Here is a 20,799-nt window from a genome sequence, read left to right as displayed (position 1 = left end):
AGTGTCTTCTAGATGAGAGAAGTTCTACTGATGCTGATCAGGCAAGGAGTGTAGTTATTGTTCTGCCAGAGATTTTTTAATCATCAGTTGATCAGGATGTTCTTTTTCCTCGTTGTTTCAACTACCAATTTGAACAAGATTGCAGAAAGCAGCTGTTTGTGTGGCAGTCTCAGCATGGTCTTAGAACAATATAATTCCTGTTCTTTTTGATGAACACAGGGCTGCCATCTCTTAAGAGCAGAGAAAAGGAGCTTTGCAGTTGATTAATCTTTAGTTCTTTATTAATTATAGCCTTTTTCCTAACCCTGTCCAATGCTGCTTTACTTGTATGCAGTAGGCACCTAGACAAATAAAAAGGGTATACTGTAAGCCCTCAGACAAATGCAAAAAAGAAGTTTGCAGATGTGGCTGAGGGAACCTCTAACTGTCCTCATTCCTTCTCTGTTTGCTTTCCTCCATCACTGCCCTTGTGTAAGTTAGCCTGTGTCAGAAGAGAAATTGAGCTCATTCCCTTGTTTTTCTACATCCTTAGTACATGACTGATGCTATTCTCACTGTGTTGGGGTCACTGTTGCAATAATCTTACTTGTGAGGCTGGGAGGGGACATACTGGAAGAGCTAAGAGAACAGTCCTAGAGCTCTCCTCAGTTCTGTTTTGCTGACTCCCTGCTCTCTTCTGTAGTGCTTATGGTTGTAGCCTTCTGGAACAGATGTTTTGATGGGGACAGGATGGATTACTGCGCTGTTCTGAGGACACCCCACTGTGCTCACCCTCTCAAAGGAGAATTAGAAAAATAAGATCCTTGGGAGCCTCAGCTGCTGACAGCAATTGCCCTAGTAACAAAAAGAGGATCTGTGGGGTTCCCTCTTCACTCGTGTCTTCCCATCTCTGTGTGAGTGCAGGTGGCTGCAATCTCACATGGTTTCCTCTTACCTGCCAGTGTTGGAGCTACCATGCCCTTTGTGTGCACCATGTGTGGTGGCCAGAGCTACTGTCCTGACCGGGATATGAGCGTCTGGTGTTGCCTGGTTGTCACCTGCAAAATACATGCTTAGATGCTGCTGTGGTCGTTGGGTCACTCAAGTTGCATCCTCTAAAATATTGGGCTAAATGGTTTTCTGGCACTGTAGATGTCATCTGGGAGGTGACATAACACACATCTTCATTGTTTTGAGAACTTGACTGATATTTTTGGTGGGCCTGAGCCATAGCTGACTGGCAGTCCTTTGTCAATCTATAACTGGCTAAATAAGAACATGCTGAGCCGCACCTGGTGGGAATACACTTGTGCTTTGCACGTTAATGTATTCTTATGAGATTAACGTTTCCTCAGCAAATTTGTCTGGAGTCACTTGTGGTTGGCTGGAACGTGTTTCTTGCCTAGCATGTTGGTCCAGTGCCTTCTTGACGTATTTCAAGTCTTCACTGAGTGACACCTTGCAGCTTTTCTCAAGTGGGGTTGCTTTGGGAGGGTCTGTGTCAGTATATCTGCCCTTGACCCACTGCCTAGTGAGCTTTGAATGCTCCCAGCACAGGTAGGTGAGAGCATCCAGCAGCTGTGTCTTTCAGTCTGCTATGGAAGCATCTCTGTTTTCTTTTTCTATTTCCTTGTTCCCTGTGTTGCCCAATTACAAACTCACAGGCTCTTTTGCCAGCAAAAGAGAGGGTAAAAAAGTGAAAGCACATTTGTAGTGCAATGAGGGTGTCCAGGTTGGCCTCTGTGCAGGAAGATTTACGCTTGGGCGCATGGACATGAAGTGGATTGGGCTGCAGCATGTCCTTTTGTTTTGTGCTGAGCATTTTAGGGTTTTTCTGTTGCCTTCAGATGGGGTTTCCATTTTCACTTGGCGTAACCTGTCACCTGGGAAGGTTTGTTGCTGCTTCCCAGGGCTTGTATTCTGGACACTGTAGAGAGACTGCTGAAGCTCACAGGGCAAATGAGTTTCATCCCTTCTGCTTTTCAATACAGGGACCAGTGCTAGTGGCAAGAAGGACCTGAAGAGTATCAAACATAACTGCATGGCTCTGGGTGATCATTGGAGGTTAGGGGTGGGTTTTGTTTGGGTTTTTTTTTGTTTGGCTTTTTTGTTTTATTTTGTTTGTTTGTTTATTTGTTTTGTTGTTGGTTTTTTCCCCCTTTTCTTTCTCTTACGATTTTTTTTTCTCATTTGTTGCCTAAGAGACTGGAACTATAGATACTTGAGAAAGACAAAGGATGTGGCCAAGATGTGGGGAGGGGTTGCAGGTAGCTGCAGTCCCTGTGGTGGGGGGCTTTCTCTTGAGAATTCAGAGACACTATGAGATTTTGGCTGGGGGCTCAGGGACTGGGCTCAGCTTCTCACTCAGTCTCAGGGTTGGAAGGCAGACGGGCTGCTGCTACTGCAAGGAGAATTCACTGCCACCGCAAAGTTCTGTCCTGCACTGCTTCTACTACCAAGGGTGAGCCTTTGCTTATAAGAGCGGCCATTGAACTGTGACCTTTTCAACACCCAACCTCACTGGGAAGGACCGTCATTATCTGCTTGGGTGCCTCCGGGGAAAACCTGGAACCCTGAGCCCCTTTGAGGAGGTGTCTCCCGGGTCTGCCTGACCCCTGCCTCTCCTGGCACAGCTCCTGAGTTTTTGCTACACTGTGTTTGCCACTCTGGGTGTGCCTACTGCTGCTGTTTCAGCTTGCTGCTCCGAAGTTTCTGCTCCAGGCCATTCAGCTTTCCAAGTGGTGCTGAGACCGGCTGCCCACTGAGGGTTTGCAAAGAAAGCCCCTTCTCTCTCTCCCTCTCTCTCAACTGCCATTGCCATGTGGAGAGGCGGCCGAGCTGGCGCCACAGCGCCCCCTGCAGCCGCGGGGGAATCATCGCACCTGCCCCCCCCCGGCCGGGAGCCACCGGCGCCCCTGCCGGCTGTGCCCGGAACTGCACCAAAGGGGAAAGTGCCGAGAGAGGCCGGGACTGGTCTGTGCTTGGGGCTGGGTCTGTGCTTGGGGCTGGTGACTGCTCTGTGCTTGGGGCTGGGTCTGTGCTTGGGGCCGGGACTGGGTCTGTGGTTCTGTTTGTTGTTGCTGCTGCTGTTGTTTGTTTGCCTTGTTATACATAAACATACTACTAAAGGACTGTTACTCATTTTCCCATACCTTTGCCTGAAAGTCCCATAATTTCAAAGTTATAATAATTTGGGGAGAAGGGGTCACATTTTCCATTCCTAGGGAGGAATCGAAAGACATTGGCATCAGAGCACAGGTGGTGTGGGGAGAGTGAAGGACTTGAGGATAGCCAAGCAGATCCTGCAGATCAACTCTGGATTACACAACTGCTGTTGGCAGCAGGGTTTTGGATTCTACAACAAAACCCAGGTGCAAATTTAGGCTGGGTGGAGAACGAATTGAGAGTTCCGCTGGGAAGAAGGACTTGGGGGTGTTGGTGGGTGAGGGGCTGAACCTGCTCTGACCATTGGCACTAGCCCCCAGAAACTACCTCTGTGATGGGCTGAGCCCCCAGTGTGGGCAGCAGGGGAGGGGGGATTCTGCACCTCTGCTCTCTCTTCAGAGAAGCTGTGGCTGCCCCATCCCTGGAAGTGTTCAGGCCAGACTGAGGCTTGGAACAACCAGGGATAGTGGAAGGTGACCCTGCACATTGCAGGGGGTGGAATGAGACAGGCTTTAAGGTCTTTTCCAACCCAAGTCATTCTTTGATTCTTTAACCATGGAACTGCCTTTCAGGATTCACAACTGCTTCAGAGAGACGGGATCCACCTGACTAAATGTCCAGCATAAAGCTGGATAACCCTGTCACACTCTGGGTGAGGAACTGGCTCACAAGTTGGGCACAATGGGTTATAGTGATGGAGGGACATCAGGCTGACATTGGTCGCAAGTGGAGTGCCATGGGTCTCCAACCTCAGCCCATCAACATCTTCATCAATGATCCTTGGATGCAGGACTCAGAGAGATTCTAAGAAAGTTTGCCAATGGCATTAAATTGGGAGGAGCTGTCAACACCTGCAAGGGCAAAGAGGCCCTCCAGAGAATTGCTGACCAACCAGAGAGATGGGAAATCACCAACCATGTGAAGCTTAACAAGGACAAGTGCTAGATGCTGCCCCTGGGATGAGGGAGCCATGGCTGTGTGGATGGACTGGGGAATGAGAGGCTGAAGAGAGGCTACAGAAAGGGGCCTGGGGGTTCTGGCTGATGGCAAGTTGGATCTGAGTCAGCAGTGCCCTGGAGCCAGGAGGGCCAGCCATGTCCTTAGGGGCATCACGCCAGCTGGGTGAGGGAGGGGATTGTGTCTCTCTGCTCTGCACTGGAGCAGCCTCACCTTGAGTTCTGGGGGCAGTTTTGGGCACCACAGTATAAAAACATTAAGCTAGTAGAGGAGTGTCCAAAGAAGGGCCACAAGGATGGGGAAGGTGTATGAGGAGCTGCTGAGGGCACTTGGTTTGTTCAGCCTGGAGGAGACTGAGGGGAGACCTCAATGCAGTCTTCAGCCTCCTCATGAGAGGCAGGTACCAGTCTGTACACTCTCAGGACCAATGAGAGAGCTTGAGGAAACAGCATGGAGCTGAGTCGGGGGAGGTTTAGTGGGATGTCAGAAGGTTTCTTCCCAGGAGGTGATTGGGCACTGGACAGGCTCTCCGGGGAAGTGCTCAGAGCACCAAGCTTGCCAGAGCTCAGGGAGCACTTGGGTAACACTCTCAGGCACAGTGTAGAATTGTTGGGGTGCCCTGTGCAGGGCTAGGAGTTGGACTCTCGATGGTCTTGACAGGTCTAACTCAGCATATTCTATGATTCTATGAAAGTTGTTCTGGCATCCTTTCACAGAAGCAAAAGTAGCAATCTTACATGGTCTGTACATTTTAGCTGTCTGAAATAACTTTCAAATAATCTTGTCTTGTAAAAAATATAAAGGTATAGCAGACTTCAAGGTGCCTCATGCAGTCTGTATTACTGATTATATGATAGGTTATTTTGGGACAGGAAGAAGTCTGTAGTTCTTTATCCTCTGAGATAGAGAACAAGAGTGGAAGCTCATTTCTGAACAGTTCACATTTCTGTAGTTCATGTGGTTTCAGACCCTTTGTAGTGGAAGAACAGCAGAGTCAAAATGGGTCCTTGGGCTTGTATTCCACAAAATGTCTTCAAGTGTTTAAAAAAAAAATCTCCCAAAGCAGCAGTATTGGGAATAAGGGCAAATAATTGAAGTTAATATTGTAAAGGTGCACTGATCTTGTTCAGTTTATCTCTTGGGAAGGTTTGGACATTTCAAACATAGTATGTTTTGTTGCATTGGTAATAAAAACTAAATCTTTGGGTTGCTTGTTAATTGAAAATGTTCAGTATAGAATGTTCTTAAATGGCAGAAATCATATCATACACCCTTTTTCAAAGAAACTTGTGTGTAACCTGGTCCTATGTTTCAGTTCTTTGATAGTTGTTGTGATGTTACAACACACAAATACTTAACACACTCAAATGCTTTTTTTTTCCCCTTAGGTGAGTGGAATCAAGAGTCTCTATGAGTCTGAACTGGCTGATGCTCGAAGAGTTCTGGATGAAACTGCCAAGGAGAGGGCTAGATTACAAATTGAAATAGGAAAACTGAGAGCAGAACTTGAGGAGTTCAATAAAAGGTGAGGAGGGTATTAAATTTCTTTTCTTACAATTAGAACGGGCAATATTTGCTGTGGAAATGATACTAATGATGCTTCTTAAAACACCTCCTGGAAGCAGATCCATGAGAAGATACAGGTTTGTCAGAGGGAAAATCCTTCAGCTTGTTGGTACAGCTGGTCAGAGCACATAATTCCAGCAGTATATACACAAGTGTATTTGTAAATATTAGATGAATGTCATGTGATGTGAGACTCAAGCAAATGGCTGTACCTGCTTTGTCCTGTCCTGCCTCCCCTTACATGAATGTGCATGTGTGCAGCTGCTCGGTAAACTGGATTGAGAAAGAGATCTAGATTAAAATTGATCCATCCAAGGAGGGTTCATTAATGATTTTTATTGTCTGGTTCACTGTATGAGTGATGGGAGAAGTGGAAGAAAAGGGAGGGGGTTGGCCTTGAGCAGTTTGGGAATATGGAAGCAGTGTTGCCTTGAAAAGACATGAGGCTACAATGTAAATGTGCTGGGAGAAGACCTTGTACTGACTTAATTTTTTTTAAACTGCCATTCAGTTTGTATCACAGAAAATTGGCATAATAAACTAGTTCCTGAAACCAAGTAGAATCCATTATTTCAATTCCCATGGGAATTATTTGTAATCAAATACTGTTTAGCAGTAGAAACTTCATTTAAAAATTAATATATATAGTGGAAAAATCAATTTTGCTTCTAATTGAATTTTGCTACCTATTTTAATATATAAGATTTGGGAATTACAGATTTTTCCTGAGCAGGTCATTATGTACATCACCTGTTTATCAATGTTGTCAGCCATAAAATAGGTTTTAATGTGGCAGTGCCACTAAGGCCTACTGTAAGTCTCTCATCTCTTCATTTGCAACTAAGTGGTTATGAAAGGACTTAAATGTTTCCCTCCCCTGTCTTTTTTTTTTTTTGACTAGCTAGTTAATTTATAATAAAGTATTTCACATTTTCTCTGTAAATTTTGCTATATCACTGGGTACTCATTTTCTCTGCTGGGCCCTTTTTTTAAAGTCAGCCATTGGAGATATTTTTGGAATTTGCCCTAAAACATCTGTCCAAACATGAAATAGCGATAGTGTAAGCATCTGCATTTGAGTTGGTGTAAAGTCTGTTGAAGTACAGCCAATACCATAGGCCTGCATGTGGTCAGGCAAGCTGTGTGCTGGTATTTGTGGACTTGGTTAGCTCAGCTTTTGTTAACCATGAAAAACTCCTCTGGTAACTAGGTCAGCAGTAAAACCCCTGAAGTGCAGTGAGGTGAATCCCACCCAGCCCTACTGGGATGTTCCTGTTGGGACTGTATATTCACTTCAAAGCCTCCGGCCAGCAGTCTTGGCATTTATTTTGGATAGTGTATTTTGCATGGCAGTTGGCGTGTGCATGGCACATGGACTCTAAGGTTGTCTCTCTCATCTTGTGATAGCAGGTACTCTTCTTGCTTGGCTTTTAAAGCAAGCTCCATAAGAGAGCAACAGTAGCAACTGGGAAATTTGGGAAATTGGTTCACCTCTCATATTTCTGTTTTGATTAAGGTATCCTTGTAAGAAGTATCTTCACTTGGCAGATAATGAGAATCCAGTTGATTCCTGTTTTTTAGACTTTTGATAGCCCTAAGAGATTGTACAAATACTTTGTGGTGGGAAATTGTGCATGTAAAGTGATGGAGATAGTGTTTTCCCTTGGATCACCCCCCTCAGCCGTTGTCTGGACAACTGAGTTGCCCCTTACCAGTCACTTCAATGACCAAACTAACTTCAGCTTTTTGTTTGCTTGTCTTCTGCAATAGATGAGGAAAAAATTCCTGGTTTTCTGAGTTTCTCTCTGTTTACAGTTCATAGCAGTAGAGTTGAATTCCTCAGCTTCAGAGTTTCTTCTACTTAATTTCTTCCAGTCCATTGAGATGCTTGTAATGTTCTTGGAGTGTTTGTGGGGTGTTTAGCTTGTGATGTGGCCAGATTTTAAATATGACTCTCGTAAGTGAAACTTTCAATTTTTTGTCTGAGTTGCAGTGTTCATTTGACATCTAGCTCATTACTGAAGCTTCCCTGTCTATGCTGATGATCAGATAGTGCTTCTCTCAGTATTGTAGCAGTGGGCCCCTGAACAGGGAATAATGAGCATTGACTCCATGATTGCAGAAGGCTGATCAAATGCTTTATTAAGCTATACTAGACTACACTACACTACACTATACTGTATAAAAAACCCTTCACCCTTGCCAGACAGTCTGATACACACACGTGGATCCAATTGGTCAGTGCATCAAAACACCATCACCAGAGTCCAATTAGGAAACTACCTTTTGGTAAACAATCTCCGTAACACATTCCACATGCGCACAACAACAGGTGCAGAGATTAAGATAAGAATTGTTCTCTCTGAGCTTTCTCATAGCTTCTCAGGAAAATCCTGGGAGAGAAGTAAGTCTCTTTCTGTTCAGAGAATATGTGATTACCATATCTCAGACCAAACTTGCTTTGAGAACCGTGTAGTGGAAGAGTAGGTTATTGCCTAAGTTTATATTCACTACTATTGCCTCTCTCTCTCTCTTTCAAGCTCATAACAGAGGAGAGATTTAAGAATGCCAGCAGAGTCTGGCCAGGAGCGATCCCAAACACTGCCATTCTTTTGTTTGCTTGGAATACATTGGGTTGCTGGGATAGGAGATAATAGACTTCCCTCACAACACAGGATCACAGTCAACCTCCTGGTTTATTAGCAGATTCTCCATTTCTTTTTTTCCTCCCAAAGCCTGGGTTTGTGAGCATGGAAAGCCCTGAAGGCACTGAAGATACTCCAGGGAAGCCAAAGGGTATGGTTTGGAGGTGGTAGCATCAGGCCTAGTTTGTGCCCAAAGGTGCCTGAGGCTTACCCTGTGTTTAGTTCCTTCCTGGAGCTGTTCACTTGCACAATTTCAACTTGTGAAGCAGCTGACCAGCCTGCATCAAGAGTCTTGGATAGGGCACAAGGATTTGGGACAGAGTCTGTGGTCTAGGAAAGAGCAAGGTTTTTCTGTCAATGTAATGGACGTAAGAGGAAGCACTTCTGCTTATGTCTTTCTGTATCTTGTTCAAATACTGACAGATAACACTACACCAAGGTTCCATATGAGTGCAAATTCAACTCCCAGGGTTTGGATTCTGGGGCACATATTTGTTTATTTTAGATTTTTTTTCTCTTACTGTGTTACCAATGTTGTAATATTTTCTGGGGGACTTTTAGTGTTTGAGATAATTGGATATCATTTTCCCTACTAAGTCAAGAAGAAGCATCCCAAGGCTTTTTCTAGAGTTGTTTGTTGCAACGGGGTGCTGCTGAGGGTGCCGTGACCTTCCTGAAGAGCGTCCTGAGAAGGACAGCTCAGGGGCACAGGCATGTCCTTCTCCCAGTGATAATCAGCTCTGGCTTCTTCTCTCAGCTGATGTGGAGAAAGAGACTGGGGCTCTGTATGGTGTTCCACAGAGTAGTGGCCTTTATTAAAAGCAGGGACCTCTGCAAAGGGAAGTAGGAACAGAAACTCTCGGAAGTGGGGAAACCAGGGATTTATGTAGGGAAGGCGAGGGGCAGGACAAAACCAGTAACCAATGGGATGTGGGCTCAGGGGTGGGGCATGAGGGGAGGGGCCAATGAGCATCAAGGGATTAACATAGAACTGCAGAGGCCTCTGGGGTGATATTTACTCACCCTAAAGTCCGTGGCTCGGGGGTTAGCCCTCCAGGGGAGTGCAGCAAGCCCTTCTTTGGCTGGCTCTTCAGCCCTCACAGTTTGTATTGAATCGGACCAAAGGTCTACTTAGCCTGTTAATTGATCTCTATTAAAAACCATTTGTCTAGAGAAGAGAAGAATGTAACATGCATAGCAACAGTGCTCTGGAATACTCTTCCAGTCTTCAACAGTTCTCTTCAGCTGAGGGACTTTGTGATGTCCAGCTGGATTCTGTGTAATAGCCATCATAGATTTGCATTTCATAGTGTGACCAGTATTCTGAGACCAGCTGTTTGTGGAGTTCTTAGACATAGCAAGGAGATTCTGAGTTTATCTATGTATTGTATAAACATATTGTTCAATCTGCCTTTCATTTGTTCATTTATCCCTTTTTTTTTTGTATTCTTCTTCATATCTCCTAGGATTTTCTCTTTAATGATCTCTTTTTTTCAAGTGGAAACATCTTACTACTTAGTTGCTTCTACTCCTGAAGCTGCTTTGTGCTTTCAATCAACATTTTATCCTCTCTGTCATTTTTACTCTTTTAGTGTATCCTCTTGGGAAGGAAGGCTGCAGAATTGTAACTTCAGCCAGTATTCAAGATGTTATTGTACCATAACAGTGTTCTATGTCTTCTTCTGTATTTTATTTATGAATAATTTCTCAAACACAGTTGCATTTTGAGTGCTTCTGAGCTGCTGATGTGTGAGGAAGGGTAAGCTCCAGGTAGTATTTTACATCAGATGTCTCCCAAGACCCCAGTGAGTGCCAGGAGTGCTACAGAACTCAGAAGTGTTTTGTGGTAACCATATTTGCTGTGGCCTCTTTAGGCAGAGATGAAATAAGGCCCTCTCAGAGCCCTTCTGTGCAGGGTTTTTACCCCTGATTATGCTCCTTGCCTTCCTTTACAAAAGCCAAATTAGCTCTGAATTTTCGAATTCTTTGTGTTTATGCATATGCCCGCTACTTTTCTTCATTGATGCCTTTGTCTAATTTTACCTGTGCAATCAGAGAAGGATTTTGTGGGGGGACTTTATCAAAGGCCTTACAAAATATTGTCCAGACAGACAATATTCATAGCCCTCTCACAGTTAAGTGACTCCATCAGTGGGCAGGGGCAGGCCACTAGGTTGGTCAAGCAGAACTTGGAGAAGCTGGATGTCTTGAATCATTTCCCTGTGCTCTGTATGCCTTTGCAGAGCTTTTGGGAGGATCTGTTCCATGATGTTCCCAGGTACTGACGTGTGGCTGGCAGGTCAGTAACTCCTGAAGTCCTCCTTCCCATCCTTTTGAAAAATGGGTGCAATGTTTCCCTTTTACCTGGGCCTTCATGTGACTGCCATGAGTTTCCAAATGTCATGGGGAGTGGCTTGGCAGCTACATCAGCCAATTCCTTGGGACTCTGGGGTGCATCTTATCAGGTCCAATGGACTCAGGTTTCTCAGGTGGTCACAAGCCTAACCTTTTCTTATAGTGTGAGCTATTTTGCCTTCCCAGCTCCTGTTTTGTGGTCCATCTACTGGAGAGATTGCCATTTAAGGCTGAGGCAAAATAGTTGTTGAGTACCCTTCTTCTCGTCTGAACCACTTTGCCAGGCTTGTTCATTGAAGAAGTACACTTGCTTTGACCTTCCTTTTCTGACTAACATACCTGCAAAAGATCTTGTTATTCTTGGTGTCCCTTGCCAAGTTCAACTTCAGCTGCACCTTGACCTTACTGACCCTATCCCTTCACAACCAGGCAATGTCTCCATACTTTTGCCAGGATACCAACCCATACTAATACTGCCTCTTCATTATGTTCTTGCCTTTTAGTTTCACCTGCTGGCCTTCCAGTCCTGAGGATCAAGAGCTCTTGTGATGTAGAAAATTTCCTAAAAAATCTTCTCCCTTGTCCCTGAGGGCAGTTTCCCAGCGGGTGCTATTGTCCAACTCCTTGAACAGTAGGCAGTTTGTTTTCCTAAAATTCATTCTTCATTTCTCTTCACTTGACCCATGTCTCTCAGGACTGCAGACTCCTGGACTGCATGATCACTGCAACCCAGGCTGCCTCCTGTCTTGACATCACTGATTGGCTCATTTGTGTTGATGACCATCAGGTCCAGTATCTCCTCTGATCTGGTAGAGCCATTTATTACCTGGCTTGACAAGTTATCCTCAGTACTCTCCAACAGCCTCCTTGATTGCCTACAGCTCACCCTGCTACTTTTCCAGCAGATGTTGGGATGGTTGAGGTCCCACAGCAGGATGAGTCTGTGAGTGCAATGCCTCCTGTAGCTGGAGCAAAAAAGCTCCAGTTGATCAGTCAGCCAGGAGTAGATGCCAACCACAAGGGTTCCCATTGTTGCCTTGGTCTCTCATTCTTACCCATAGGCTTTCAAAATGCTTATGGCTGTTTTTTAGAGACAGCCCTTCACATTCAGTCCACTTCTTGGGGAGAGTAACCCCTCCACCCCTCCTTCCTCACCTATCCATTCTTGACAGCTTGTAGCTGTTGATAGTTGAAGTCCAGTCATGAGATTCATTCCACCAAGTTTCACCAGCAACTAGGTCACAGCTTCCCAGTAGCACAGTGACTTACAGCTCCTCTGATTAATTGCCCACCCTGCATGCACTGGTATAGAGAAACAGCTGGACTGTTGGCTGTATCGTCTTCTTAGATGAATGCCCCTTAATTTCTTGGCAGTATTTCACTGTATTTCCCTGTTGGCTCCTATTATCTCAGGAGCCACCAACTCATCATCTCTGTGAGACTTCCAGGGTACCCTGAAACTGAATGTGAAACTAGGGCATGAGGGGGGGAAGGGGTGGGAAGCACTTCCTTCTAACAAGAAAGCAGCCAGCCAAAACGTGTGTGGTGCAGCTGATGCACTGAAGGGAAGGGATACCATCTAAAGAGATGAGAACAGGCTGGAGAAGTAGGCCTGTGTGAACCTTATGAAGTTCATCAAGGCCAAGTGTAAGGTTCTGCGTATGTGTTGGGTCATTCCCATCACAGACACAGGCTGGGTGGAGAATGGATCAAGAGCAGCCCTGAGGAGATACAAGTATCAATGGATGAAAAACTGAATTTGAGCTAACAGTGTGCACTTGCAGCCCTGAAAGCTGATCAAACCCTGAACTGCATCAAAAGAAGTGTGGCCAGCAGGTCGAGGGAGGTGATTTGCCCCCTCAAGCCCACCCAGAGTACTGTGTTCTGTTCTGGGGACCCAGCATCAGAATAAAGTGAAGCTACTGGAGTGAGTCCAGAGGAGGCCATAAGTTCTGGTGTTTTGAGGGCTGAAGCTCCTCTGCACTGGAGCCAGTCTGGGAGAGCTGGGGGTGTTCACCTGGAGAAGAGAAGGCTCCAGGGAAGCCTCAGAGCCTCTCCCAGTACCTAAAGGGGCTCCAAAGAGAGGGAGAGGGGCTGGGACAAGGCAATAGTGGTAGGACAAGGGTGAATGGCTTCATACTGACATAGGGCAGCATTAGATGGGATATTGGAAAGAAATTCTTCCATGTGAGGGGGGTGAGGCACTCAATCATAGAGTCATGGAATATCCTGAGCTGGAATGGACCCCACAAAAACCATCAAATCAACTCCTGGCCATGCACAGACACCCCAAAATCTCACCCTGTGCCTTAGAGTCTTGTCCAAACTCTCACTGAGCTCCAGAAGCCTTGTGGCTGTGATCATTCCCTGGGGAGCCTGTTCAATGCCCCAGCACCCTCTGGGGGAAGAACATAATATCCAACCAGCTGTGGCTGCCCACAGCTGTGTGGAAGTGTTCAAGGCCAGGCTGGATGGGGCTTGGAGACAACCCGGTCTAATGGAAGGTGTCCCTGTCCATGGGAGGGGTGAAACAAGATGAGATTTATGATCCCTTCCATCCATTCTGTGATTCTGTGTATTTTACAACATCTACCATACATATACGTATCCACTATTTGTACTTGAATGCAACTCATGAGTGTAAAATTTTTTCTTTTGAACCAAGTTCATAACTAGGTTCATAAAGCAGTTAGGTGGTTTCATTTTATAAAAAGTTAAATATCTTTAGGATGTTCAAACACCATTTATATGATGTAAGGAACAGCTTAATTTTTGTTTAAAGATGTTTATATCAGGTGTAGGGACATATTTTTAAATCTAGAATTAAAATATTGTTGTAAAAATAGCCATTCTCATTCTGTAGCATGTATGGTTCCATCCTGTATGCTGTGTAATGGCTTCCATTGTTTGTGTTTTCATCTTCAGCTGTTTGACAAAACTTTTGACTACTGGAGGGAGGGGATAAGTGGAGGAGGTATGGATGGGAATAATTAATTTACTGGTGAGGTGCACAAAACTTCTGCTTGGGTAGAACACCACCCTCCCACAAGACTGTTGAAACAGACCTGGTGAAGTGAAGGTCCATTCATTGATAGCAGAGGTAACTCTGATGACGTGGTGAAGGAAAGTCTCCTGTCCTCTTGTTCAGAAAGTGTCAGTTCCTGTCTTTACCAGTGTCACTTTTCCCAAGATCAAGCCAGGTCTGAAGGTCAGTATCTGTCACGTGCCATCATTTTGCTTGTTATAGCAGTCCTGCTGGAGCTCCTGGCTCTGAGAGGGGTGAATGTCATGCTGTGGCTTCCTCTGCCTGCTACCTACCTATAAGTAGGGACAGAACAACAGGGCATGGCTTCAGACTGAGAGACAGTAGGTTTAGATTTGATATTAGGAACAAATTCTTCCCTGTGATGAGGGGGTGAAGGCCTGGAACAGGTTACCCAGAGCAGTTGTGGCTGCCCCGTCCTGGAAATGTTCAAGGCCAAGTTGGACAGGGCTTGGAGCATGACAGGGTTGGAATGAGATGGGCTTTAATGTCCCTTCCAACCCAAACAGTGCTGTGATTCTGTGGTTACTGAAACATTTCCCTGGAGCAAACTTGGCTCTTTCTGGGGAAAAAAGAGCTCTCAAGAGTTACCCTACTTGGAGAGTTACTTGGTGTTCCTTGAAGCATTGACACATCTCACCAGGTGCATTGACTGCTGGTGGGAACTTTTTAAAATCTCAGAGACCCCCAAAAGCAGGTGTACCATTGTAAAACCTCTGTCACGTTTTTGCATGAAGGCAATAAACCAGGCTAAAATTATAAGTGAAAATAAAAATTAAAATGGCTTGCCATGTTGTCAGTGTCCTTGAGGGGGCCAAAGTTACTTACCACTGTCAAGAATTCTCTATGGTTCAAGCTGTACATCAAACACTTTTATTCATTCCCATCTCTGGAAACAGTCTCTTGCTGCCTGGCTTCTGCAGGTGGGAGGAAGCAGGAGGCTGTGTGAGTGCATACTGCTGTTCATGATCAGAGTGAAGCAGCATTTGCCCTTTGAGTCCTGTACAGGCAGAAGGCTCCCAGGTCTGATTGGTTGTGACACAGGCACAGTGGCTTGTTTTACAACACGTGTAACATAGCGCTTGTGACCTTCTGACTACTGCTGAATAACTGTCTTTTAAATACAAGCCATGTTTTGTCTGTGCCTCCAGCAAGCTGCTGAGTGTGAAGACACTGCACATATGTTGCAGAACAGAATTCACAGTGACAGATTGGACTGATGATAAGAAAAATTGGTTACAGTTAAATGAAAACAAAGTCTAAGATCTACACCATGAAATGCAGAGAGAAAACACAAGCTGAATGCATCACAGAATAAAGACGTCAGCTTAGAGAAAGAAGCACATCATGCTGAACCATGTAAACCATTGGTAAACCACTGTATGAGCCAAAGGCAAACCACTGTGTGTAGGACACACCAATACCCGATAATGGAGGATTTTCATTAAGTAATTCTGGCCAATTCAGGCAAATCAGAAATTCAAGAAGACAGTACAAGTGATAAAGATTTTGGGAACCAAGCTTCAGGATCTGGGCTGGGTAGCAAGGTTTCTATTAATCTAGAACACTGGTTTTCAGTTTTTTTTTTTCTCTTTGCAAACATAATAGTTTTTTTTCCACGTTTGGAGTTGCAGATTGAATACAGAGCTTTTAAAAGTCTATATGTAGTAGGAATTCTCTTAAAACTTATTTCTGTGGGCTTTTAAAGCAGCTTATGGATCATAGGTCCAAATTGCATAACTATAGATTAGAAGTGTGAAGAAAGGAAAGGAGAAAAATTGTCTGTGGTTACTTAAGAGAAAAAAATAAAAGAACTGTTCCCTCTGTCCCATGTGGTGTGAGACTAGAGCAGTGAGCTTAAGCAGCAACAAGGAAGGATTATAGCACATAACAAATCAGTTTTTTAATAACACAATGATACATGCTGAGAAAAGCTGCAGAAAGTCACTATGTTAGATGAAAAGACTGATAAAATTACTTAGTGGGCAGAATGAAGATTATCTTGATCATATCTGCAAGTTGGATATAGCAGTTCAAGTAATGATGCTTAAAGCACTCGGACATGCTTTGCCCATAATGAATACTGCTGAAGAAATACTGGTTTATTCCTGAAAGGTGACCACATTTCCATAGTGGATTATTTTATTTTACTGCTTTTTGTGGGAATACATCATAAGGAATATGCGTGACCACATCAGATATAAAACCTTGGGGATGTTCAGGCCTCTTTGGTGATTGCATGTACTTTGCTTTGTGAGCTGTGCTCTAAAGTAAAAGATATCAGCTGTGTAGCTGCCAGATGAAGAAGTACTGTGTACACCTTGTGTGTATTACCATCTCTTAGCTGCCAGAGTTGCCTTCTTGTTTTTCCCTTGTCTGTCCATGACATGTTTTTTACTGTGCCAAGCACTTACAGAACATGGTACCAGCTGCACATTTTGGGTATGTTCCAGGCCAATGATCAGCAGCATTTGCAGGGTACTGCAAGAGCCATATAGTGGTGAGCTGGGCTTCATGAAAAGGTGTCTGGTAACAAAATACCTGTGGCTGTAACCAGGACACGCTCAGGATGGGTGTGCACCCATGTGTAAGTATAATGTACTTTTGTTTTTCCAGCTACAAGAAGAAAGATGCAGATTTGTCTGTGGCTCAGGGTCGTATCAAGGATCTGGAAGTTCTCTTCCATAGAAGTGAGGCAGAACTCAATACTGTCCTGAATGAGAAACGCAGTCTGGAAGCAGAGGTGGCTGATCTGCGTGCCCAGCTTGCTAAGGTATGGTAGGGAATGCTCTCTTGCTTCAGCACAGGACAGGCTGTGTAGCATAAATTCCCTTTTTTCTTTGCAGTTAGTTTATATTCTGAACATCAATGATGCACCTTGTTTACTGCTGAATCTTTGGCTGCCCCTCTTGGATACAAAACTAAATTGTAAGAAATCTATGTAAAACAACCAAAGCAACACGGTGTTTAGACATTTTGGTTGTCGGAAGCTTTTGTTTTAAAATTTCTGATGTTTCTATATCTTGAGTCATTAAATGTTGTCCTTTGTAAGGTCCTGTATAATTTTACACTTGTGCTGGAGTACCCAGTGTGACCATGCTGGCAAGAAAAAGAAAGTGCAACATATTGTGCTTGAGGAATGAATAATCCTTGGCTCCTGTATCAGAATGTATTGAACTAATCCTGCATTTTAAATAGCTGGTATGCAAACATATAAGCTTGGTTTAAATGTCAATTAACACACACACTGGTTCTTTTTTTTTTTTTTTTTTTCTGGGGCTTTTGTTTATTTATTGTATTTCTTTCTGGTGGTGGTGTGGATTGGTTTTCTTTATTCAGTGGCTTGACATTAGTTTTGTTATTATAAGTAACTGCTCCAAAGACATCAGATGAAGACTGTAAAAGGTTTAGGGATGGAAGATAGGAATCCAGACAAAAATATCTTTAAAATTCTTTACTAGGCTGAAGATGGTCATGCTGTGGCAAAGAAGCAGTTGGAGAAGGAGACACTCATGCGTGTGGACCTGGAAAATCGGTGCCAGAGTTTGCAAGAGGATCTGGATTTCAGGAAGAATGTATTTGAGGAGGTATTATCAATCTAGTAATCTTGCCATTGTCCAAAGTTAATGTAGCTTTTAATCAAATTGACTGTGAGCAACTACTAAGTAGTCCAGGTAGAGAAAATCAGTATTATCCTTCCTATAAATGGGTTGAAAAATAAAATAGGTGAAGATTTTACACCTTCTTACATGGTAAATCGGTGGTGGAGTCAGTATAAGAGCCAGGTGACAAGAGTATTGTTCCATGGGCAGGTGAACTGGAGCCAGCTGACTGCTGTGGGAAAGGGAAAATCCTTTTCCCTCTCTCTGGACCTGATAGCATGGCCCTGCTCTTTACTTACATCAGCTTTGGTTGCTGGACCTGATTATAACCTGTTCGTATTGACTAGAATAGTATGCAGCTGCCTTGCTTATTGCAGAGGTAGTTTTCTGCCTGTTAAGTGAATAGTACTAGTGAAGACCAAAATTTTTGTAATATTGGGAATTGGGAGAGGAAAGCATGACTTTCTCTCTGTACCCAATGCAAAGTGTTTTGTCTGTTTATTCCATCTCTGGTGGTTCTGCAAGCTCATTCAATGAATGGCTGCTGAGCAGTCACCACGTGCTTCTGCTGTTCATCTCCCCTACTCTAGGTGTGATGCTTGGCTCACTGTTCACCCAACCATTTCAGCCAGATTAACTAGAAACATACTAAAGTTTTTGTGGTTGAGTTTAATTTTTGACTGCTTAGTGGCTGAGTTGATTTACCACAGAATCCAAATGAGTGCTCAGACTGGTTTAAGGGATGGGACAGGGCTGTGTGGCTAAGGAGAGGGGACAGGGGCTGGAGCAGGGCAAAGAAACCAACCAGGGAGATCAGCCTGAGATGTACTGACCATTGTCTCACTTCCATGCTCTGGGGTGTTTGGATTGGTACACTGACTGCAGTGACAGATCCTGTTTGGTTGTAGGATCTTAAAATAACTTTTCTTCTTGGGAAGAATGTGTTGCTATTGACTGAAAGTGAAACTAAATGAGATAGCAGAAGCTAATCCTAAGGCTTGCTGTGCTCAAGGGTGTGTTCTTTAGCCATCCCTGAAACTTTTTGATTCTTGGATGCACCAGTTCAACACATGAAGCAATAAACTGATTTCCTTTACGTTAGTGAATTTATTTGGTTTACTGAAGGGTCCAGATCTCCATTAGAATTGAGTCATCGTGATTGGGCATGTGGCAAGTGAGGCCTGCTTATTCCAGTGGTGTTGAACTGTTGGATCAGCTCAGCCCTTCCCCTGATCCTGTGTAGTCCCCCGTGATATTCCTTTAGCTTCTGAGCTGTCATTGCCTACAGTTACTGAGAGACTGCTGCTTGCTAGTTTTCTTGGTGTAAAAATTAACCAAAGAAAGAAAAGCTTATTCCATATCACTTCAGAGCACATTGCTGCTAGTAAAAGGACATGTTTCTGGGGATCTATTTTAGATGCAGAGCATTTCTGCAAAACAACTAGTAAAGTTGCTTTGAGTATGTGTTAGCCTTATATGACGCCAGTCTAGCAAAACTGAGCCTTGCTTCACTTGCTGTTGTTCCTCATGGCCCTGTTGTAACTTCAGGCCTCCTCCCAGTACTCAGAACCACTCCTTGGTTTTTTGTCCTGCCCTGAAGGAAGAAATTGTTTTTCTCATACCACACATTCAGACCTGTCCAGGTCTCTGCATGAATAAGTGCATGAGTAAGCCTTACCTTACTAGTTTGCAACCAGTGTTCTTAAGCACAGAAAACTCACACATTTCTAAAAATGCAAATTTCTTAGTGCAAACTCTGATCATAAAAAATTATGTCTTCAGGATTGCTTGGATTGTTGCTTTATTAATGCTGTAATCAAAATCTAATAAGAAAGGGTCATCAAGTATATAGAATGTAGATGAGACCCACATGTGCTTAAGAGTGAAATTTGAAGATGCAGTTTTTCTCTATAATTTTTTTTTAATATATATAATGTTCACAAGTGATGTTCATTTTCATCTGATTCCTTGTAGACTGCTATTGTAATGTCAGGATGTATATTGAGAAGGACAGGGTTTGTAGCAAAGCAGTGAAACAGCCCCTTACTTAGTATATGGCTATTTTTGAAGCTGGTGTTAAGTTGGATCACTTTTAAAAATTACATCCTGACAAATGAGAACAGTAACTTGAATCTGTTACTGCATGCAGCAGTTCCCAGGCTTAAATGCCTGTAGTACTGTAGCTCCATGATGCGAAATAGTTAGTACTGCAGTAGTTAATTGTTGCCTGAATGTAACTGCTTGTACTGTTTACCTTAGTGTGGGAATTTGACCTTCTTCTTTTGTGTGTATGTAGGAAATAAGGGAAACAAGAAAACGACATGAACATCGTTTGATTGAGGTGGACACGAGCCGCCAACAGGAGTATGAATCCAAAATGACTCAGGCTCTGGAGGATCTGCGAAATCAACATGATGAACAAGTTAAATTGTATAAGATGGAGCTGGAGCAGACATATCAGGCTAAGGTAACAACTGCTGTTCACAGCACTGTCAGACTGGAAGCCCAGTTTGTGAGATAAAAACCACTTCTACCAGCTCTGCTGGTCTTAAGGAGATGAGTAACTATAATTTGAGGAAGTTTTGTCCAAATGTTCAAATGCTTTCCCTGGGACTTGTGTGTAGGTGCATTTCCAGGGAGGTTATAGCCAGAGGTCATAGCAAGCAATAGCTTTAGCCAAGAGAGGTTAGTTCGTGAGAAAACATGTGGGGCTATTGTTGGTCTCTGCAGACAATACAGTGGGAATAGTGGATGTGTAGATTAGACATCCACTATTCTGATTAGACAATGTCTTTTGCTATAAGGGTTCTTTTCTTACATCAGTAGATCCAGTTTTTCTTCACAAATGGAGGGGGTTGGGAAAACTTGCAACATGTGCAATACGTTATGCATAAGAAGCTGGAGGGGAGGATTGGAGAGCTTGGAAGTGAGTGTGTCTCAGTATGGGCTTTTGCTTGGATACAGTGAACTTGCAAACTAATACAGACACACTGGAAGGGGCTTCTTATCTAAGGGTGCGTTGTCACTTTGCTCTTACTGTGGCCGTTGCAGTGTTCTTAATCATGCCAATACACTTTTAAATATGTCTAAGCCTTGCAACATTTCAATGATCTAAGGTAGTACTGGATTGGAAAATTGCTAGATGCAGCTGTGAATCCTTTGGTGACAGGGAAACTTCAGGCAAGATATCAGACCTTTCTTGACCAGCTTTGGTGATGAAAATCATGGTATGTAATTTGGAAATCATAGAATCATAGAGTGGTTTGGTCTAGAAGGGACCTTTAAAAGCCATCTAGTCCAGCCCCCTGCCTTGAACAGGAACTTCTTTAAACTAGACCAAGTTGCTCAGACCCCCATACTGGCAATTCTGGCTGTTGAAAGTACTTGTCAATAGTTACAGCCACTTCTTGTTCTCTTGTGCTGGAAGAATGATCGTACTGCTAACATTGTTCTCTCCCACCCTTCGCTGAGACTCCCTTTGAATTCT

At 43.9% G+C, this 20,799-nt stretch overlaps 1 protein-coding gene across 1 annotated transcript in view; it reads left to right on the top strand.

The window, feature by feature from the left end:
- LMNB2 (lamin B2) overlaps positions 1–20,799 on the top strand; it is a 36,487-nt gene that overhangs the window by 2,943 nt on the left and 12,745 nt on the right. The window contains exons 2-5 of the mRNA XM_030966572.1: positions 5,490–5,626; positions 16,327–16,483; positions 17,172–17,297; positions 19,609–19,779. Of these exons, the coding sequence (XP_030822432.1) occupies positions 5,490–5,626; positions 16,327–16,483; positions 17,172–17,297; positions 19,609–19,779 (591 nt within the window). The remainder of the gene's footprint in view (positions 1–5,489; positions 5,627–16,326; positions 16,484–17,171; positions 17,298–19,608; positions 19,780–20,799) is intronic.

The sequence above is a fragment of the Camarhynchus parvulus genome, chromosome 28, assembly GCF_901933205.1.
Source record: "Camarhynchus parvulus chromosome 28, STF_HiC, whole genome shotgun sequence".
NCBI classification, from domain to species: Eukaryota; Metazoa; Chordata; class Aves; order Passeriformes; family Thraupidae; genus Camarhynchus; species Camarhynchus parvulus.
This window is presented reverse-complemented; position numbering and strand designations above follow the sequence as displayed.